The sequence below is a fragment of the Monodelphis domestica genome, chromosome 3, assembly GCF_027887165.1.
Source record: "Monodelphis domestica isolate mMonDom1 chromosome 3, mMonDom1.pri, whole genome shotgun sequence".
Classification (NCBI taxonomy): domain Eukaryota; kingdom Metazoa; phylum Chordata; class Mammalia; order Didelphimorphia; family Didelphidae; genus Monodelphis; species Monodelphis domestica.
This window is the reverse complement of record NC_077229.1, coordinates 376,393,950-376,413,962: the sequence shown is the minus strand read 5'-3', so window position 1 is coordinate 376,413,962 and position 20,013 is coordinate 376,393,950. Positions and strand designations below refer to the sequence as shown.

The window sequence follows — 20,013 nt, the reverse complement described above, 5'->3', positions numbered from 1 at the left end:
TTTAACTAATATAGAGGGAAGGAATTTAAGGAGAAGGAGGGAAGAGGATATAGGATTCCTCCTGCCTCGCCTCTTTCAGGGGGAGTTTAAAATTCCCGCCTCTTTGTCTCTGAAGAAGATTAGAGGCTTCCCAGGGGCTAAAGTTGGAAAAGTAAAGGAGGAAACTCAGCCAGAAACTCGCCACCGAACTGGACAAATAGCGTGTAGCCACACCAAGATGCCAGAAGGCTCAGCACACTGCTCTCAGCTAACTCTTCACTTCCAATAAGGTGCTGGAGAAAGCAAAAATCCCAAATATATAGACCTTTTACCCTTTTGTCTCCTCCTAAATTTTCAAGTCTACCAATCATATTAAAGGCTTTTCTCCAGGACTGCCCATACTTTTAGTTCTAATCTTCTTTGATTTGATTATATCTTTAGAGTTACTTAACACTTCTTTGTTAAGTTTACCTTTTGTGATTAATTTAACCTATAAGTTACTTAACACCTTTTTGTATTAAGATCTAAAAATAGACTTAGCTTAATGTTCTAGCTTCACTATAAGGTGAGAACTAAGTACCTTCATTATTCATTATTCAATCAGGAGATTACAACTTTATCTTCCCTTAAAGTACTGGTTAAGTAGGGTGGAGTAATTTAGAGTTCCCAAGACATTCCTGATTTTGTTAAACTAAGTATCTTCATTGTTACAAACAGGAAATAGCTAAATCCAATCTTCACAGGTATCAGTCCAGTCAAACTGTCCTCCTTGTTCTTCACATCTGACATTCCATCTCCCTTTTTTCTGCCTTTGTACTAATTGTTGCTCATGTTTGGAATGCACTCATTCTTCACCTCCACCTCTTAGCTCAGGTATTGATTCCAACTCCCACTACTAATTGCTAGTGCATCTTCCTCTGAAATTAGTGACTCTGTGTGTGTGTGTGTAAGTAAGTAGAATTTTCCAGCATCTAGTCAATACTTAAATAAAAGCTAATTTTTGCATTTGCTTAACAAGGAAATTGTTGCATGGTAGCATTATTCTGTTTGGACCAAAGTCTTTATGAACAATCAGATCATTCACTGGCCTCTACTAGAATAGTAATTCCAGTGTATATCAAACCTTTAGAATTTCCTTGAAACTAGCTTTTTCATGGAAATCCTAGACTTACATTAGGTATATCAGACAAGATCTCTGTCAGCCCAAGATAAGAGTAGATCTAGAGCAACTCTAGGCTTTTGAACACAACTGGCAGTTTAGGAACCAACCTGGGATCTCTGGAGACTATGAACTATTTCTTAAAGACATCACTGATTTCTATTTAACTCTTTACTATCACTTGCATAGCTTTTATGGAGAATGCCTTGGTGAACTCATATTTGTCGTTGAAACTATAGGTTGTCTTCAGTGATAGAACCTGAAACTTAGTGAAGGTAAGTTGCTGGTCCAAACTATACCTGACCCTATAAAATATCACCAACTAAGTGTTCTCACTCAGTCTTTGCTTGAAGACCTTCAGTATGAGAGAATGCATTGTTTCATGAATCCATTTAAGTTTTGAATAGCTTTAATATCAGGAAGTTTTCCTTCACATCAAATCTAAAACTGCTTCTTTGCAACTTCCACCTATTATTGTTCTTAGTTCTACCTGTGGGGTCAGATCTGAGTCTACTAACACATGGCATTTGTTCAAATCCTTGAAGACAGTGATATCTCCTTTAAGTTTCCTCTCCTTCAAGCCAGACATCTCAAGTTTTTTCAACTGAACCTCATATGTAATGTTTTGTGTTACTTCACACCATTCTGAACTCATCACTTTTCTTCCTCAAATGTGTAGTTTAGAACAAAACAGCATAACGAAGACATGGTGTGACAAGGGTAGAGTATAGTGACTATATCACTTTCTTTCTGAATATTATTTATCATGTATTGCAGCCTAAAATAGCAGTAGCTTTTGTCATAGCAAACTATATTGACTCATTGAGCTTGAATTCCCTTAAAACCCTTTAATAAATTTTTTTCCATTAATATTTTTAAAGGATTGCTATTGATCCTGAACCCTCCCTATCTTGTACTTGTGAAGTTCACTTTTATTTTTTTTTAAACCCTTACCTTCCATCTTGGAGTCAATACTGTGTATTGGCTCCAAGGCAGAAGAGTGGTAAGGGCTAGGCAATGGGGGTCAAGTGACTTGCCCAGGGTCACACAACTGGGAAGTGGCTGAGGCCAGATTTGAACCTAGGACCTCCCATCTCTAGGCCTGGTTCTCAATCCACTGAGCTACCCAGCTGCCCCTGGTGAAGTTCATTTTTTAAAAACATTTGTATAGTGTTTTATATTTAGCCCAACTAAATATCATCTTATTAGATTTGGCCAAACATTCTAGCTGGTTAAGTTTTAGTTTTTTGCTTTTTTCTGTATCTAGCATGTTAACATTCTTCATAGCTTTGTTGTTTACATAATTGATAAGCCTGTCATTATGCAGTTAACTAAGTTGTTGATAATAAATTTTGAATAGCCCTGCACCAACCACAGATTCTGGATAGACCATTAGATACTTTCCTCTATTTTGCCATTGACATATTAATGACCTCTTTCTGATTGAGCCATTCAGTTAGTTCCAAATTTACCTAATTGTACTATTAATCTAGCCCACATCTCTCCATCTTTTCCCCAGAAATAGCATTAGAGACATACAAATGCTTTGTTCAAATCTACTTAAATTCTATTTGTATCATTCTCCTAATCTGCTGGTCTCTAATAACCTTTCAAAATAAAGGAATAACGTTATTAATCTTGATATTAGCTGGCTCTGTGTGGGCACTATTTCCTTCTCTAGTTCTTCACTTGCAAAAAAAGGAACTATCAAAATCTGATTGCAGATCAAAGCACATCATTCTTCATTTTATTTACTTCATGAGGTTTTTATTGAATATGTAATTTATGTCTTCAGTCATGACATGGGGAATTTAGAAATACATATTAGATAAAAGCATTGATATAGTATATATCAGACTATTTACCACCTTGGAGAGGTGAATGGCAAATTGTCATTTTTTCATTTAACCATCCCTTTGACAACATGATCTAGAGTTTTGCCAGAATTAAAGCCAAATTTAGTGACTTAGAGTTTGCAGACTCCACTCTTTCCTTTTTTGAAGATTGTAACGGTATTTGTCCTACTCCAGTGCTATGGAACCTTTCATATTCTCTGCAATTTAAAAAAAAATTATTTTTTTTTCAATTTGTTTTCAATGTATATCAGTTCCAAGACATCAGTGAAGTTACTGTGAATCAACACACATTGATACAAACACCACAGACTACAAACCCAAATAACATAATGTGCAAAATAGAGCAGTTGATAGCATCTATTCTCACAAGTGTTGTCTTGAGACACTGCATCAGAAGATTTATGGTTTGGCCACTAAAAATAGCAAGTTTTTGCTTTGTTAGGAAATTAAGATAATAGTATCATTGGATGCAAATCCAAACAGTAGTGTATGATTGTAGAAACCAAAAACATTTATGTATTTTCTGATGTTTTCAGTATCGAGATAGTTGTAAAATATTTGCTTTTCTTAGTGACATTAGTACCATGTTCTCTTAAAAAATGGAATGATAATGTTTCAATTATGGCAATTATAATTGAAATTTCTGTCTATTGCATGCTCATAAATAGTGTAAAAGAAGTCTTGTGAACTTAAAATGACACAATTAAGTTCCTAGTCTTCAAAGTCAGAATTATTTTACTCTTGTTGCTTTGCTTTTTCACGTTTGTTTCTTAATATCAAAATATAGTTTGATGTCTTTTGTCTTTACATCACACTCGGACCTTGCTCTTCTTCAAATTGAACCTACATTATAACAAAGAAACCCAGAGTAGAAAACATGTTTGACAAGTTATAAATTATTTTGGTCTAATAGTCTTTCATTTATCTGACATAAGGAAAGGGAAGTATGTTTTTTTACCTCTTCAGGAACTTTATGACTTTTACCATTATTCAGAGCTTAACTTCCTTTTAGTACTCTTTACATTTACATTATTATTGTAATTGTTAACAATTAATAGATACATTCTTTTATTTCATTGTACATCAGTTTATACTTGTATTGTCATTTGTTACCTGTTATTTTGAGGTTAATCTTCACAATGAATCATCTTCAGTCTAAAAAGCATTTTAGCATGTTCAGAATTAAAATATAACATTTGGAAATTATTAAGAAGCACTTCAAAACATCTTTGGAATCATGGAAACGAGGATAGCTAATGAAATCAGACATTATTTTGGATAGAGAGTAAAGAGAATATCCATTTTAAACTCAATGTAAGCCAGGTTTGCATTTTGAGTAGATTCCAGTTGATCCTTGCTTGGGCACATGCCATTTATCCTCATTTAAACTTTGTCAGCAGTTTAAATGTTATATCAAATTTAAAGCCCCAGAGTAAATAGTATGGATTTTTAGAAGAACACAACATTAACTTTTAAAAACTTACCTAGATTTATAGGTATCTAATTATTAATGTTGCTGAAATATATGGAGGATATACTACAAAAGTTTGGTCCTTCAGTTGTTCATGCAGAAAATAGGAATATGGACCCTGTTTTTATTATTGAATCATTATGGCCATGAATAGTCAATGAATCAGAATGAAAAATGGACTATTAATTTAATATATTTCACCTTTTCCAGATCAAATAAAAGCACTCTTTTACTTTCAAGTTTTTGAGTTCTGTTTGCTCACATTTGCCAAGCTAAATTTAGTGAATGTGTATCTTGAACTATAATTTGGGATTCTAATTCTTTATAATTTTGTAATTAAAACTCTACTTGACTTAAAACTCCAAACATCATTTTACCACTACTAAAATTCTTTGAATTACTTTCATATTAATCAAATTTGCAAAATCAGCTTGGGACCTACTTTCGTTTAAATATGTGTAAAAATTTAAGGGGCAAAATACAGTGGATTTGGTAAAGACATTTGTTGTTTTGATTTGTTCTTACCACATTGATCTTAGAGAAGTAGCCACCAATGATGATTTGTGAAAATGGATTAGGGAAGCATAAATTTTGACCTGACTGCCCATTTTTTTCTTTCACTTTAACAAAAATTTAAGTGTCAATTATTGGCATAGTATTGTACTTAACTAAATATTGGAGATACAAAGATTAGTTTAGACACAGTTCTTTATGGAAATTACAGGGTAGTGGTGAGATAATATGCAAACATAGAAAACTAATAGACAATACATGTAACACTACGTAACATGAATACATCCAATTAATAAAACTATCTGTGTTCAGAACAGGGAAAGGGTAGTTATTCCTTTCTCTACCTCTTGACTGAAATGTTCTTTTCTAAGATTACTATGGTTTTCTTAATTGCTAAATCCAATAATAACCTTTCTAACCTTTCTCATTTCTTATCCTTCTTGATCTGCGGTTTGTCACACTGTTCCCTCATTTTTCGTACCAATGCTTTGTTATGCTATGCCATTGGGGATTTCTGTAATTGGGCTACCCCAGCGCTCTGTTTTCTCTTTTCTTTTTCTTGGTGAGTTCATCTCTTATCATGGATTCAGTTGTCATCTCTAAGCAGATGTTCATGGGTCTTAAAAATAACCCTTGATCTCATCCCCACCTTTTTTCTTAGAAGATCAACTCTATTAAACTTCCTTTCTTTAATCTTCAATCTCTTTCTCTCTCCCTCTTCCTTTCCTGTCACCTGCACATAACTGAGTTCTCCTGTTCCTTAAAACTCCCCTCACTAGAACCTGCCCCTAGCTACCATCCTCTATATCTTCTCTCCTTCTTAGTGAAATTCCATACACTTAGCTAGATTGTTCAATGCCCCCACTTTTCCAGTTTCTAAATCAGAGGTGTCATGTAATATTGGACTATTGGTAGTGCTCAGTAGTGTCTGGATTAAATGTAGCTCTGAAATATTTAATGAAATAAATTAGAACAGGACACAGATAAAGTTAATATGTGATTTTCTAAGTCAATATGCTGTCACAGGGATCTATTTATGTGTGGTTTCATGACTCCTATTTCTCTTTGAGTTTGACACTACTCTTCTAACCCCTCTGCAGTCTGACTTCCTGCCTCATTGTTCAATTAAAGTGTCTCTCTCCAGAGTTACTAATGTCTATTCCATTGCTGAATTCAATTATCTCTTCTTTTCTCAGTCATTCCTGCTCCTTAGCATTTAACACAATTGAGTGCTCTGGTTTTTTTGTGTCACTGAATTCTTTTGATTCTCCTCCTAATAACCGACTAATTCTTCTCTGCTTCTTTTAACCAGATATTTAGCTATATCGTGCCTACTTATTTCTTAGTATCCCTCTTCTCTTCTTTCAATATTCTCTTAAGAGATGATCTCATCATCTCCCCTGAGTTTGTTAATCTTGGAGTTGTGTCTATATCCAGCCCTAGTGTCCTTCCCAAGTTTACTGAGCTGAAGTCCTCCTGTCGCCAATTGTCTTGACATTTTGAACTGGATGCCTATAGATATTTCAAACTCAGCAAGTCCAAAACCAATCCTCAAATTTTTTTTCCCCTAAAAACCCAATCCAAACTGTTGAATTCTTGTTGAAGATATGCCTTTTCAGTCTCAAAACCTTGACTTCTCACTGCACAGTTTGTTGCCATGTCTTGCTCTTTTTATCCTCAAATTTCTCACATATGTCCCCCTCTCTCCCTTCATATAGCCCTAACCCTAATTCAAGGTCTCATCCCCTCTTCCTTTCAGCTGCTGCAATAATCTTCTAATTGGTCACCGTGCCTCAAGTCAAATTCACAAACAGATACTTTAGCAAGAATTTCATAATTGTTGAGGATAATATGACAGGTATATTTCCATTTTCCTGTTATCATGTCTGCTTTTTAAATAATAGTATGACATGCTTCACTTACTACTTGTTTTCTCATTGCCCTAAGTTTAGTTTATTCAACTTCAGAGTTAGAATCATTCTCTTTTGTGCCTATTTTAATAGATTCATTCTCAAAGATTTATGTTTATTTCACTTGTGGTTTCAGATTGTTGCCACTTGATGGCTATAGTAGTTCCGAATTTGAGAGTTAAAACTGTAAAATGAGTCATAAGATTTTCATAAAGAAAATGTTAAAACATAAAGGTAAAGACAGATAAAATTCTGGCTAGTGTGACAAATGAATTCTAAAACTACTAAACATTTTTGTGGTTTGAATGTTTAATTTGTGAAATTAAATGGAAAACTTGGAATTTTTTTTTTCATTTTCAATGGTGATCACTATTTTAATAGAATATGTGTTTGTGGACATTTTGAAAAGACTGTATTTTTGATTTATTTGATTTATATGTGATTTCTTTGGAAAAGACTCAGATGTCATTAACATTCCTGTGTTTTATTTTTATGGTAACATTAAATCTTTTTGGTATCTTCTTAGTGCCCCATTCCCAAAAAGGCAAAACTGGAATGCAATATTTTAAAATGAACTTAAGAGAGATTTAGATGAATTCTTCAAAAATTAAAGAGTTGAGTCTCATTTTAAAAATAAATTTTGCTACTGTAGAAGCAGTTGCTAGTGTAGTGAATAGATTGCTGAGCCTGGGGTCCTGAATTTGAATTTGGCTTGAATACTCATTATCTCTGTGACCTTGAGCAAGTCACTTCATCTCCCTCAGCCTCAGATTCCTCAGCTGCAAAGTGGAGATAATAACACCTATCCCGCAGTGCTGTTTGAAGATCAAATGAGGTAATATTCATAAAAACTGCTTAGCATAGTGTCCAGCATGGGTTAGGTACTGTATGAATGCACATTCCCTTTCTCTTTAAGATTCACCTAGATTTTTTCCCTATGATGACCTGATGTATATGTCCCAGATCTTCATTTATCATCTTTCATTTTGATATGAAGTTTGTTTTATATATTTTTTAAGCTATGAATTAACTGCTATTTTTGTCCCAATTCTGACTTGATTTTTCACTGAAGGCACCTAAAGCCATACCCACCATTCTCTTGCTGTCAGGAGCCAGGTTCTATAGGCTCTTGTTTCCCTGATTGATGGGCAGAGACAGAAAAAAAAATACAGGGGATGACTTAGTTCAGCTGTTTATCTTTCAGTCATTGAGTATCTCTCTTTGTCTCATGTACCATTTTATCTATTGTTTTTTTTTAAATCAGTTATTAAAAATGTGCTTATTATATGCTTGGCATTTTGCAAAGTGCTCTTGATACAGAAAAAAGCAAAGCCATTCTTGCCCAAGAGACTTTATTTTCTAATGAGGGAGATGGCATATATTTAAATAGTTATAATATACAAGATATATTTGGACTTGGCTTAAGAGTTAGCTTCTATGTGAAACTTTTCTTGTACCTTTCCTGATCTTCTCCCTCAATAGATTTTGATCGTATTTATTTTGTCTATATTTGTGTGTGTGTTATTCCTCCTAATGGAATATAAGTTCCTTGTGGGCAGAGATGATAAAATTTTTGGTTTTGTATCCTCAATGCTCATCACTGCCTGAAACATAGTAGGTGTTTTAAAAATTGTTGGGAATGATTGATCTGATGGATTTATAAAAATATAATTTCATAGATACTGTACTAGGATATCACAGACCTGAGTTTCTGTTAATATAATATAGCAAAACAACTTTTCCAGGTAGGAAGAAAAAGTAGAATTCATTTGGTTAGAGTAGATTTTTTTCCCCATTAACAGTGAACTAATTTTTAATAATTGAATGCCCCACATAATCCTGAAGTACCTGCCTTAGTGTAATTCCTTAGATAGTGGTATTCCAACAATAAATGAATTCCCAAAGCCTTTGGATGATTTCTAAATAGACACTTTATTGAAAGAAAGAATGTTAGCCCAGGTCTTGATTTTATCCTTTAATTGCTATTGAATTTCCCAGACGGTTATTAGAATAGTCAAACAAGATTTCACATTTTGTGTCTCATTAAAACCTCTGAAATATATCCTCCAATAATTTGAATTCAGGACCCCAAGAGAGGATCTTGACATGATAGTGCAGAGATTTAGATGTTCCTTGCTTAGTTTGAATTGATTAAAGAGACCTATAAAAGTACTGTGAATTCTCCCCCCTCTCCCTTTTGTGGAATTAGGTGGACTTCTGTGGATGTTAACATCTTTATTTTTCTGTTTTCTTCATACTATAGTTACCAGAAAAACTAATAAGCAGATATAACTGGATCAAGCAGTGGAAGCTTGGACTGAAATTTGATGGAAAGGGAGAGGACCTGGGAGATAAAATTAAAGAATCTTTAGCTCTACTAAGAAAGAAGGTTTGAAACATTTTCATTATTTTAATTTATGAAGTTTTTTTCCTTTGATATCCTCCCAAGTCTTTTGTTTCTTTTTTCCATTCTGATAGTTGTAGAAACTAACCACAGGTGTTATATAGAAATATGTCTTAGTAGTCCAAGTGTCTACAAATTATTTTACATAAATTCAGAGACTTTTCATGTGTGTAGGCTTCTCATAAAATTAAGAGTTGGAAGTTCTAAGAACAATTGCCATGTATTAGTGTCCTTTTGAAACTGGACTTCTTATATGACAAAGGGTTATACAAAAGAAAATTCAAGAAAACTTCTGTTCTATCATTTCATGGATATTATTCAGCCTGCCTTACTAGCAATCTTAACAAACGATATGAAGTAAAATCAACTTCCTTTATGTGAAATTAAGATTTTAAACTTTTATTGAGAGAAAATTCCCTAAATTCACAAAATTTTCTGAAGTTTGCTTTATTATGAAGTTTTTGGTAATTTTGAATTTTATTGAATTTATGAAATTGAGCTAGAAACTAAATGTGCTGGACCCTTAAAAGACTTATACAGGACGAAGAAAGCTTCAAAAGCACCCTGGATGGTTGGGTTGTGATCTTCACCACAAAGTTAACAGGATCCACAAATCCATGGAATTGGAAGTAAGGGATTTAGTTGACTTTATGGATTGTAAAGGGTTAGGGCTTTCTAGGTAACTTCCTTTATCCTCTGTCTATCTTTGTTCCACCAGAGAATTTTCTTTTTAGCAGCATCACTGTTACTGATGTCAGCAAATAAGCTGTTTTAGACTTACTGTGGGTAGTGGGAAGGGGCATTGTGCTAGGCACTGAGGAACACACAATAAATCTAACACAAGATCTTTGCCTTCTAAGTTCTTAAAACATTAGTTGGAAGGAACAAGATAGGGGTATGTATACTTCTTTTATCTCTTCCCATTTAATGTGCCCTCTACATAGCTGCCAGATTATTTTCTGAAGTGCAGATCTGACAGTGTCACTCTATTGCAAGGGTTCTTTTCAGTGCATAAAATAAAATACATAAATAAAATACATAGATTAAAAAGGAAGCCAGTTATATTGAAATAGTTATCAAGATGTTAAAAATAAAAGTTCATGGGCCATAGATTAAGAACCCCTGTTGTTGTTGTTGTTGTTTTGCCTCTAGAACAAAATATATAATTCTTATATGGCACTTAAAGCCCTTTACAACTTGACACCAAACTTCCTTCCTAGGCTTCATATATATTATTTCCCTTCCCAGCTCTCACAGGCAGAATGTCCCAATTATTCTACAAACACAACATTCTTTCTTCTCCATATCTTTCTCTTGGAATATATTCTACTTCTACCCCTGGGTATCCCTAGTTTCCTTCAAGGCACAGCTCATTTACTAATTTATACATAAAGCCCTTCCTGGTTACCACAGTCATTAGTAACTGTACTCTTATTGCTACTTTATGTTTGTTTTGCATGAATGCACATGAATATATGAGCATGCATGTGCATACATACATACATTATATAGCATAATGCCTGCTATATAAAATAGCAAGCCTTTCATCAATGCTTATCTGTATACATAGGTCTGTGTATACATATATATGTATATAAATGTAAATATAGATATATTTATTTACATTCATCTTTAAAGCATGCATATTTGACTATATGCTGCATTGCATTATACTTTGTTGTATAATTGTAGCTTTAATATTAAGGGGGGAAAAGAATGGGTCAGAGTTTCGTGTGCTAGAAAGAGACAAGTTCCATAAAAATACTGAATTGTTATCATCTGATAAATATAGATTAGAGATGAGATTGAGGACAGAGCCCATGTTCCATTTAGTTGATGGGCGTGAAACTTCAATTCTGTAAGACCTGTAGTTGTTAGTATTAGGAAGTTTCCTCAGCAAGATACTCCCTACCACAATGGGTCCTGACCAATATGAGAACTTCTGGAACCAAATGAGATAGAGTCTATCATTTAATCTTGCCCTTTCTTCCTACACATACCACCTTGGTCAGATACACTACATATAGTTCAGAAAGATGAAGTGTAGGTTACTTCTAACACATTTGCAGGGATTTCTCAAGTAAAGGTGACTGGCTTTTCAAAAGCTGTGCTGACTGAGCACAAGTCCCACTAGACTAGACCCCCACAATTTAAAAAGACTTTGAGTGTGGCTCAGTTAACAGATTGTTCATAAATCAAAATATTATTTTAATCCCCCCCTCAATTATACATAAATGAAATCTTTAACATTCCTTTTTAAAACTTTTGAGTTCTAGATTCTCTCCTTCTCCTTCCCCTTCCCTTCTTTGAAAAGGCAGGCAATTTGATATAGATTATGTGTGTGAAGTCATACAAAATTTTTTATATTAGCCATCAGCTGAGTATTTAATACACTTAAAAGGCAGGGGATTCTGGAGTAGAAGTGAGCCTGATTGCCCAAAGAAATAGACCCACTCTCAGAGGGATAGGAGAAGAACTCTACTATCTTATTATAGTCTTTACTATTAATTCAGTTGAATTCTAAATGTACAATTTTTTTGAGACAGATATTATTATTTTCTATTTCCCAGTAACTGAAATTTGTATTAGCACATATTCACATCTTTGTTAATTGAAGCACATCATTCCAGAGCTAAATTTATTTAAAAGTTCAAAGGAACAAAGTTGAATTTTACAGAGTACCTAGTAGCATGGACCTTGTATGTAGAAATTGCTCATTAAAGATTTAGTTTATTGTTCTGAACATTTGTGTCTAATATGTACCTATTCAAGGGTCATTAAAATGAGAAAATTACTTTGGGAAGACAAAAGACCCTGCTTGTCATCTACCTTTGAATCAGTATGCAAGTCAACAGTGTTTTAGTGTTGGTTTTTATTTCTGAGTTCTGACTCCTCCTGTATCTTTCTTGTGGGTGTTTCTAGACATATTGAGCAGTGCCTTCTCTTTTTGTTTGCTCAATATTTGTACACCTGACTTAACCTTGTTGCATTGGAAAGGGAGGAAATAAAGGGAGAAAGCACAAAAATGGGGAAAAAAATAATTTTTTAATGCCTGATATTGTACCCAACATTTTGTTGAGTATTTTACAAATATTATCTCATTTGATATGACAACGCTGGGAGGCAGGTGCTTTTATTATCCTCTTTTACAGTTGAAGAAACTGAGACAGACAGGCTAAGTGGCTTTTGTCGGAGGTCATGAAGCTTGTAAGTGTCTTGAGGTCAGATTTGAGCTCAGGCCCTCTTGGCTCCATTGGCTAGAGTTCTACCTACCTAACTCAGTGATTATTGGAAGGTATATACTTCCACTCCCTTAGGGTACTACTACTTCCCCTTATTAACCTCTTGTTTCAACCACATGTAAATATCTGGCATTTAGAATTTCTGCAGTCAGAATGCCAGTTGTTATTTTAATATTGACTTGATATCATGAACCTGTGGTCAGGCCCTTTTAAAAATCTGCATCTCAATTCTTGACTGACTCACGTTTATGTCCTATAGTGGACAGGTTTAACTGCAATGAGAACTGCAGAAGAGAGGCAGGTGGCTTGTGATGAGCTCTTCCGAAATGAAGAGGAAGAATATAGCCTCTATGAAGCTGTGAAATTTCTGATGCTGAGCAAGGCCATCCAACTCTACGATGATAAAGAGAAGGGAAAGGAAGTGCCCTTCTTCTCTGTCCTTCTGTTTGCTCGGGACACCTCAGGAGATCCTGCTCAGCTGCTGAGGAATCACTTGAATCAAGTGGGCCATTCTGGTGGCCTGGAGCAGGTGAGCTGTCCTGAGAGGCCCCAAAGCTCAGGCCAGAGCTTCTTAGGAAACATCTCTAAAGTCAATAGATTTCACAATGTCAGACTGCTGCAGATAAAAGCTTAGCCCTTGAAATACATGTCTTAATCTTAGCTTCTCTGAGCAAAATAGGGCATTGTTTTTAAATATAGGAACAGCATAGCTTTAGTTCATATTGACCCTCTTCTGGCACCTGTTTTATTTATTTTTTCCACCTTCAAGGCCACAAAGCCATTTATAGCTCTGCTAGATTGGTTACTTTAATTGGAAGCCAAATATAGTATGACTTTTTGCCAGATCTTTTGCCCTACAAACTATATTAGAATGTGGCATAAACTACATATTCCCATCATTAGTAAGCTTTAAAGGCTATTTTCTGTCATTCAAAAAAATAGGTTTTCAACACTGAGCATGTAATTTAGTTTTTAAAAGTTATCAGGCATTTATTAAAAACTGCTGCTAAAGTGATCTTATTCTAAACCCTCATTTCTCTGCTTATTTAAATGTACTTGGCCAAAAAAAAAATCAAAATGCCAGAATTATGCTGGGTATTATTATACCTGAGACGAATGATAGTTTTTATACTTGCCATCATGGGTTAACAGCTATCCCTCATACTGGCATTCCTTGCCAGGGGAAAGTGGGGGGGCGGGGATGATTTTTTTGTTTGTTTCATTGCTTAAACAAGACCTACATGTATTATCTTTAATTTTTTTTTTTAACTCTTTACCTTCTATCTTAGAATCAGTACTGTGTATTGGATCCAAGGCAAAAGAGGAGTTAAGTGACTCGCCCAGGGTCACACAGGTAGAAAGTATCTGAGAACCAGGACCTCCCGCCTCTAGGCCTGGCTCTCAATCCACTGAGCCACCCAGCTGCTCCTTAATTTTTAAAATATATGTGAACCTCCTCCCTGGAAGCTATAGATTTTTTGGTTTGCAAAACCATATGCAATTTTGGCATTGTTTTCAAACTTCAAAATTCAGACCCTTTCTGTGCAATTTTCCCCACTACCTGAGAATGGAAAAATCAGAATTGTTTGTTCAAAATCTTTTTAGACTCATTTCCTCATATTGCCAAGTCCCTATTAGGTCACTCTTTGATTTCTGATACTTGATGATATATTTAGCTAAAGTGTAGATAGTAGTGGCATGATTTGGTCAGTCCAAAAGTAGATCACCATTTTAAAAACTGTAAGAGCAGCATTATCAGTAGCTTTGAATTAAACTTTAGGCTTTTCCTTCTTAAGTAGTAAACACATAGTGATTCCATTAAAGACAAGTCATAGTTATAAAGAAGCCAAATACAGGCAGTCCTTAATAATTACCCACAAATACAGACCATCACAACTTTATTGTTATTCAGTTGTTTTTTTATCCCACTCTGTGAATTTTGGAATTTCCTAGAGTGATTTGCTATTTCCTTCTCCAGCTCATTTTACAGATGAGAAACTGAGGGAGATAAATAGGATTAAGTAACTTGCCCAGATTCACAGAGCTCTAATAAGTGTGTGAATCCAGATTTGAACTCAGAAAGATGAGTCTTCCTGAATTCAGGTCCAGTGCACCAGCTATCTGCCCCATACCATCATGACTGCCCCATCTCTTTTCTGTAGCCCTTGCTAATTTCCATAGAGGAGCAATCTTGAGGGCTCTTTTACTTAAGAAGGAGAGCAAGAGAAATATTATGAAAAGAAGGCACAGATAGAGGAGTTGGACCTAGGATTAAACTCCCACATAGGGCTAGTGTATTCTTTCCCCAAATTTTCTTCAGTCATATTTGACATTTTTTACTTCTTTTTGGTATTCCTTCCTAAAGTTCTACAAACTAGTCATTTTGGTTTTACATGCATCCTCTTTTATAAAAATCCAGATACTGAAAAGTCTCTAGTCATTCACTTACTAGTGTTATTTAGTTCAATCAGATTGTCTTCTTCCTCAGACGATGCTTTCAAAAAGACCCAGGGGAGGTTCTATAATGGGAAGTGTTTTTTAGGTACATTCTGGAGAGAGAGTCTTCTATATTTCTATACTGATGGACCGTGAATGGTTGGCTCTCTTGGCTACTTCATTGTGACAGGTTAATCCTTTTTCCTGCCACCAAGTAGAAAAAGGTAATGGCAGAGTATGGAGGAGGGTGAGCATGTCAGCAGAAGAGTCTCTGTTCCAAAGCCAAATGTAAAGATTATCTGGTGTTTTAGGATTCTTTTTTCTCTATTTGTATGAAATGATTGCTCTCTGATGATGCTATTAAGCTTCAAGGTTCCACTCTTAACTTAAAAAAAAAAATGCTTTTCTCTTCACCCTAGGTTGAGATGTTTCTTCTTGCCTATGCAGTGCATCACACCATACAAGTTTATCGACTATCTAAGTACAACACTGAGGAATTCATCACATCTTATCCTACAGATCCACCCAAGGACTGGCCTGTGGTGACTCTGATTGCTGAGGATGACAGGCATTATAATATCCCTGTCAGAGTGTGTGAGGAGACAAGTTTGTGATAAAGAGATCAAAAGAGAGAGAAACTTATTAGACTTCTGGCTTGAAATATGGCTTAGAGTGCTGATCTAAGAGAACTCTTCATCCTCTTTGAGCTGGTTTTGACCTCACGGAGGTGTCCTAAAACCTAAATGTTTGCTATCAGGATTAAGGTTGTATATAAAGCTTTTTTTTTTTTCCTTCCTGCTCCAAGGCAATAAATTTCAGAGGCCTTCAGAATATTGCACCTGTTGGAAGGTGTAAAATATATATCCTCAATAAAGCAAAATGTTCTGTATCATGCCATCACAGGGCTAATTTGGGAGAATCCCAAAGTCAAATCCCCTGTCATGATAAATTAGTAATTTGTTTTTTAAGTAGAGAGTAAACAGTTTTCCTCTAGTGATGAGTCTTTGAAGTAACCTGTCTATGCAATGCATTTGTTGGGACATTAGAACTGTCTGCTCACTTGGTATACCTCTGGCATTTTCTTCTGCATAATGCAGAGAGAATAAAACTGGGTTGAAACATTTCCTAAAGGTATTTTGAAACATTCTCAGCAGAGAGGCAGCAGGGCATAAGGAAGAGAGTTCATCTTGGAATCAGAAAGATCTAGGTTTCTTGCTTATGACACACACTGACTACGTGTCTGTGAACGAATCACTTAATATCTCAGCCCCCCTCTCCAATACTCTAAGAAATGACAAGTTGCTGACTTGGATTAGAAGGACCTTTATTGCTAGGAGTTCTCCATAATAATGAAATCTCAGTTCTGGACCAAAAAAACCTAAAATCTCCAACATAGACTTTTAAGGGCTGGGTCCAAATGGGCTTAATAAAAGCATTGTAGAAAGCTCTGTTAGGTGAGAGAACATTATAGGAATTGATCCTAGTATAGAAAATCACCTTCTTTGGGGTGACTACTCATTCAAATTGCTCTCAAATACATCAGCCAGTAAAGCATTCATTCATTTACCTCTGGGTGCTTGTGATACAAAGAAAGGCAGAAACGTGGTCGTTCCCCTCAGGAAACTTACCTAAAAATAATTGTACATACAAGATGTGGTGCAAATGGGAGGGAGTCTTAGGAGGAAGGCACTAGCATGCAAAGGTAATTTAAGTCTTAGGGTCTGTGTGGCTACAGGAAGAACATTGAAGTAAGAGGATCTCCACTCAGGTTTCAGCTGTGACCTTTAACCGGTAGACCGTGAGTAAGTTCCCTAACCTCCTTGGTCGCCTTCATTTCCTTCTCTGTAAAATGAAGGGTTTAAACTAGATATCCTCTGAAATCCTATCCAGCTCACCAGTGACCCTAAGTGTGGCCTTGGTCAAATCTTTTAACCTCACTTTTCCCATGTTTTATTTCATTTCTTTTTCTAGCCCCTTATTTTGTATTAGTAAGAACTCTTAAAGGTGGAAGGGCATGGGCTGGACAAATGGAGTTAAGTGACTTGCCCAGAGTCACACAACTAGGAAACATCTGAGATTAGATTTGAATCCAGGACCTTAGACTCCAGGCCTGGGACTCTGTCCACTAAGTCATCCAGATGCCCTTTTTCCATTTTTTCAAAGAATAGTTGAAATAGATGATCTTTTAAGATCTCTATCAGGTTTAAAACCTTATTTTTGTAATGCTAGGTGCTCTTAAATTGAAATACTGCCAGAGGTGGCATTTTCTTCCCTCAACTTGACTCATGTTGGAAGCTCTTGCTGCCAATGTTTTCTTTCCTTGGGATGAGGGTTGGGGAAACTAGGGGGTGAGGGTGAGTGTAAATCAGATCCAATTTTCAGAGCTGACAAGCTGAAATTTTACATAGGAATAAGCTTATATACTACTTCTACATTAATTTAAAAATTAAAGGAATGTTGTGCAGCAATACCTGGTGAAGCTGGCATGTTCCTGGATTTACTGATGATGTCACTTAAAGTTGTTTTAATGGGAAACATAGCAGACCATCTCAGATTATGTATGACAACTAAAAAAATCTGTACAGCTCTAGAAGGAAGTGATGAAGCTAGACAGCCTATGTGTGGGATCTTAGACTGTAATAGAGTGATCATCAGAGGGATGAATCTACTGTACTTTTGTGGCAACATTGACACAGTCTAGGTGAATGTGACAACCCAGCATTCAGGTGATTCAGAGAAAAACTGGGATTCACTTTTCTCTCAATCATTGTTTTGTCTGTTACTACATAAGTACTTTGATTTGGGATGATCCCTTTTGAAGGTGGAGAGGCTGGTTTAAATGTAATATTTAAGTAACACAAATATTACATATACTTAAAATTTGAAGTTCTTGGTTGAGGAGAGAACTCTAAACATAAATAACTATGCAAACTCTACCATGTGACTTTAATCAGCTTAGATGTTGCCTCTGCACTGTGATCAGTACACAGTTCCTCTACCATGTTTACTTTATAGCTAAAAGCCTTTGAATCAAATTCTGTTCTCCTAGAGAATGCCAACATTTCCTGTTGAACTGGGCTGAACTACAGAGGCTGGGACCAGATCTCTAGATTATTTTTTCCCTGCACTCAGCATATGGTTATGCTGTGAATGAACAATGTTCCTGAAAGTCTCATGAGAGTAGTAATAATGAATTCTTGGGTTTTGGTTGCCTTTTAGTGTTTCTATCTTATCCATACAAAATAATTCTTATACCTCTTCCATCACAGGATCTCACTAGAATGATTGGCATTTGAGGCAGTAAAGCTGTAGCGCACTTGACCTGGTGGATCTTGCCGTACTGGGCCGCATCTTCTGGTAGCATTGGTAATGATGTATGAAGTATTCCTAATCCATACACTTCCCCCCCCTCAAATTTCAGTCTATATGTTTGAAATGGAGCCAGTGGATTTCACTGCTATAATTGTTTGCTTGCCCCTTTTTTCCCTTCTATTCTTATGAATGTGTTGAAAATCTCAAAAATGAATGCAGAACTCACATTCTCACGCAGGTCAACGATGGAAATTTAAAAGGATATAAATCTGTGATGCTTTTCCACATACTTTTTGGCTGGCTACTGACCCAGACACTTGTAAACTTCATCTGTCACTTCAGCACTTGGAATAAGGAAGAGAGGGATAAATAAGAGGAGGATAAGACATAAGATACATAGTTTTAGGGAAATATTGGTAAATCATTTCTTTCCCTGTTGAAATTCATTCTTTGTTTGCCCACATTCTTAGATTTTTTTCTTATAGTGGGCTGGTCTTTTTTCCTTTGGGGAAGGAGAGCAGGTTTTGTGATTAATTGAGTAACTAACATTTTAGAAACTGGTTAAGACCCAAATGTACTCAGCAGGCTTATCTATTTATAAGTGAAATGGTTAGTGTTCTGAAAGAGAGCACATGGTGAGAACTTAAAGCACACTGACTTAATACCCCAAAGTAGACCACACGAGTTCAGAAGTATTCACACAAGCAATCAAGCTGCTGAAAGAATCCCTGTGCCTTGGACAAAGACATCACAAGCATTCTGTCTCACATTAAAGCACTTTTAAATCAAATGGCAGCTTGGTTTCTAATATTCTCCACTGATAACCTTTGTATCAGCATGTTTCCTTCTCCCCTCTTAATTCCTTATACTTCTGTGCATCAACCATCTACTGGCTTCACTCATACAAGGACCACCAACACAGCACAAATGGGAGTGAGAAGCTGTTGCCACCACTTCATTTCTGACTTGTGTTGTCAACTTCAGACATCCAGGATATCAATGCAAAATAATGTTTTTGAAGTTCATCCATTAGAGAACTGATTACTGATTTGCATGTAATATCTAAAATTGGATTCATCTTTTTTCTCTAAACTATTTGATTCTTGGAACCTTTCTTACAGTACTCATGTTCATTTTATGACTGACATTTTTATAGTATCAAGGCACGTGCTTTGGATCCTTTTAATTCCTCCCACATGTTTTATCATTTAGCCCGTAAAATCTCAGGCCCCCTGTCTAATAGGAAAACTAACTACTGCGGGAATAAACAGTGTTTGTAATCTTATGTGCTGGCTACATTTTTTAAGGGCTTTGTGGTCCCCTTAGCAAAAAAGGTGCTATTTTTAGCAGATATGTTAGTGTTCCAAATCTTGTACATGTTGATAATATTAGTGAATTTCTGTGTTTCACCTGCATTTAAAACCTAAACATCCATCTTTTATTAAACTTTTACATACAGGAGTTACATAGACCTAAGTTGTTTTCTCTGGTGCAAAATATTTATTTTTTAATACCAAAAAAAGAAGGCATTTTGTATGTGTGTTAGTTTGTTGTTGCCATTTGGAAGCCAAAGACTATTTTGAGAAATGTGAACTATTAGAAAAATCTTAATTATAGCTGCAAATAAAAATAAATACTTTTATTTAAATTTTGTTTTAAAAAAATACTTCAGTGTATCAAGGTCCTTATCATAGGTACTCCTTTGGGTATAGATTCAACAACAAATTAATA

The 20,013-nt window shown here is 35.4% G+C and overlaps 1 protein-coding gene across 4 annotated transcripts in view; it reads left to right on the top strand.

The window, feature by feature from the left end:
* Positions 1 to 19,759, top strand: part of OTULIN (OTU deubiquitinase with linear linkage specificity) — a 59,440-nt gene extending 39,681 nt beyond the window's left edge. For 3 of the 4 annotated variants that reach the window (XM_007486830.3, XM_007486832.3, XM_056824281.1), the window contains 3 exons: positions 9,152 to 9,277; positions 12,794 to 13,063; positions 15,390 to 19,759. In XM_007486830.3, the coding sequence (XP_007486892.1) occupies positions 9,152 to 9,277; positions 12,794 to 13,063; positions 15,390 to 15,584 (591 nt within the window). In that variant the 3' untranslated portion in view covers positions 15,585 to 19,759. Of the gene's footprint in view, positions 1 to 9,151; positions 9,278 to 12,793; positions 13,064 to 13,823; positions 13,861 to 15,389 lie in introns of all 4 variants that reach the window. The other variant, XM_056824280.1, reaches the window with a different exon arrangement.
* Positions 19,760 to 20,013: the final 254 nt, after the last annotated feature.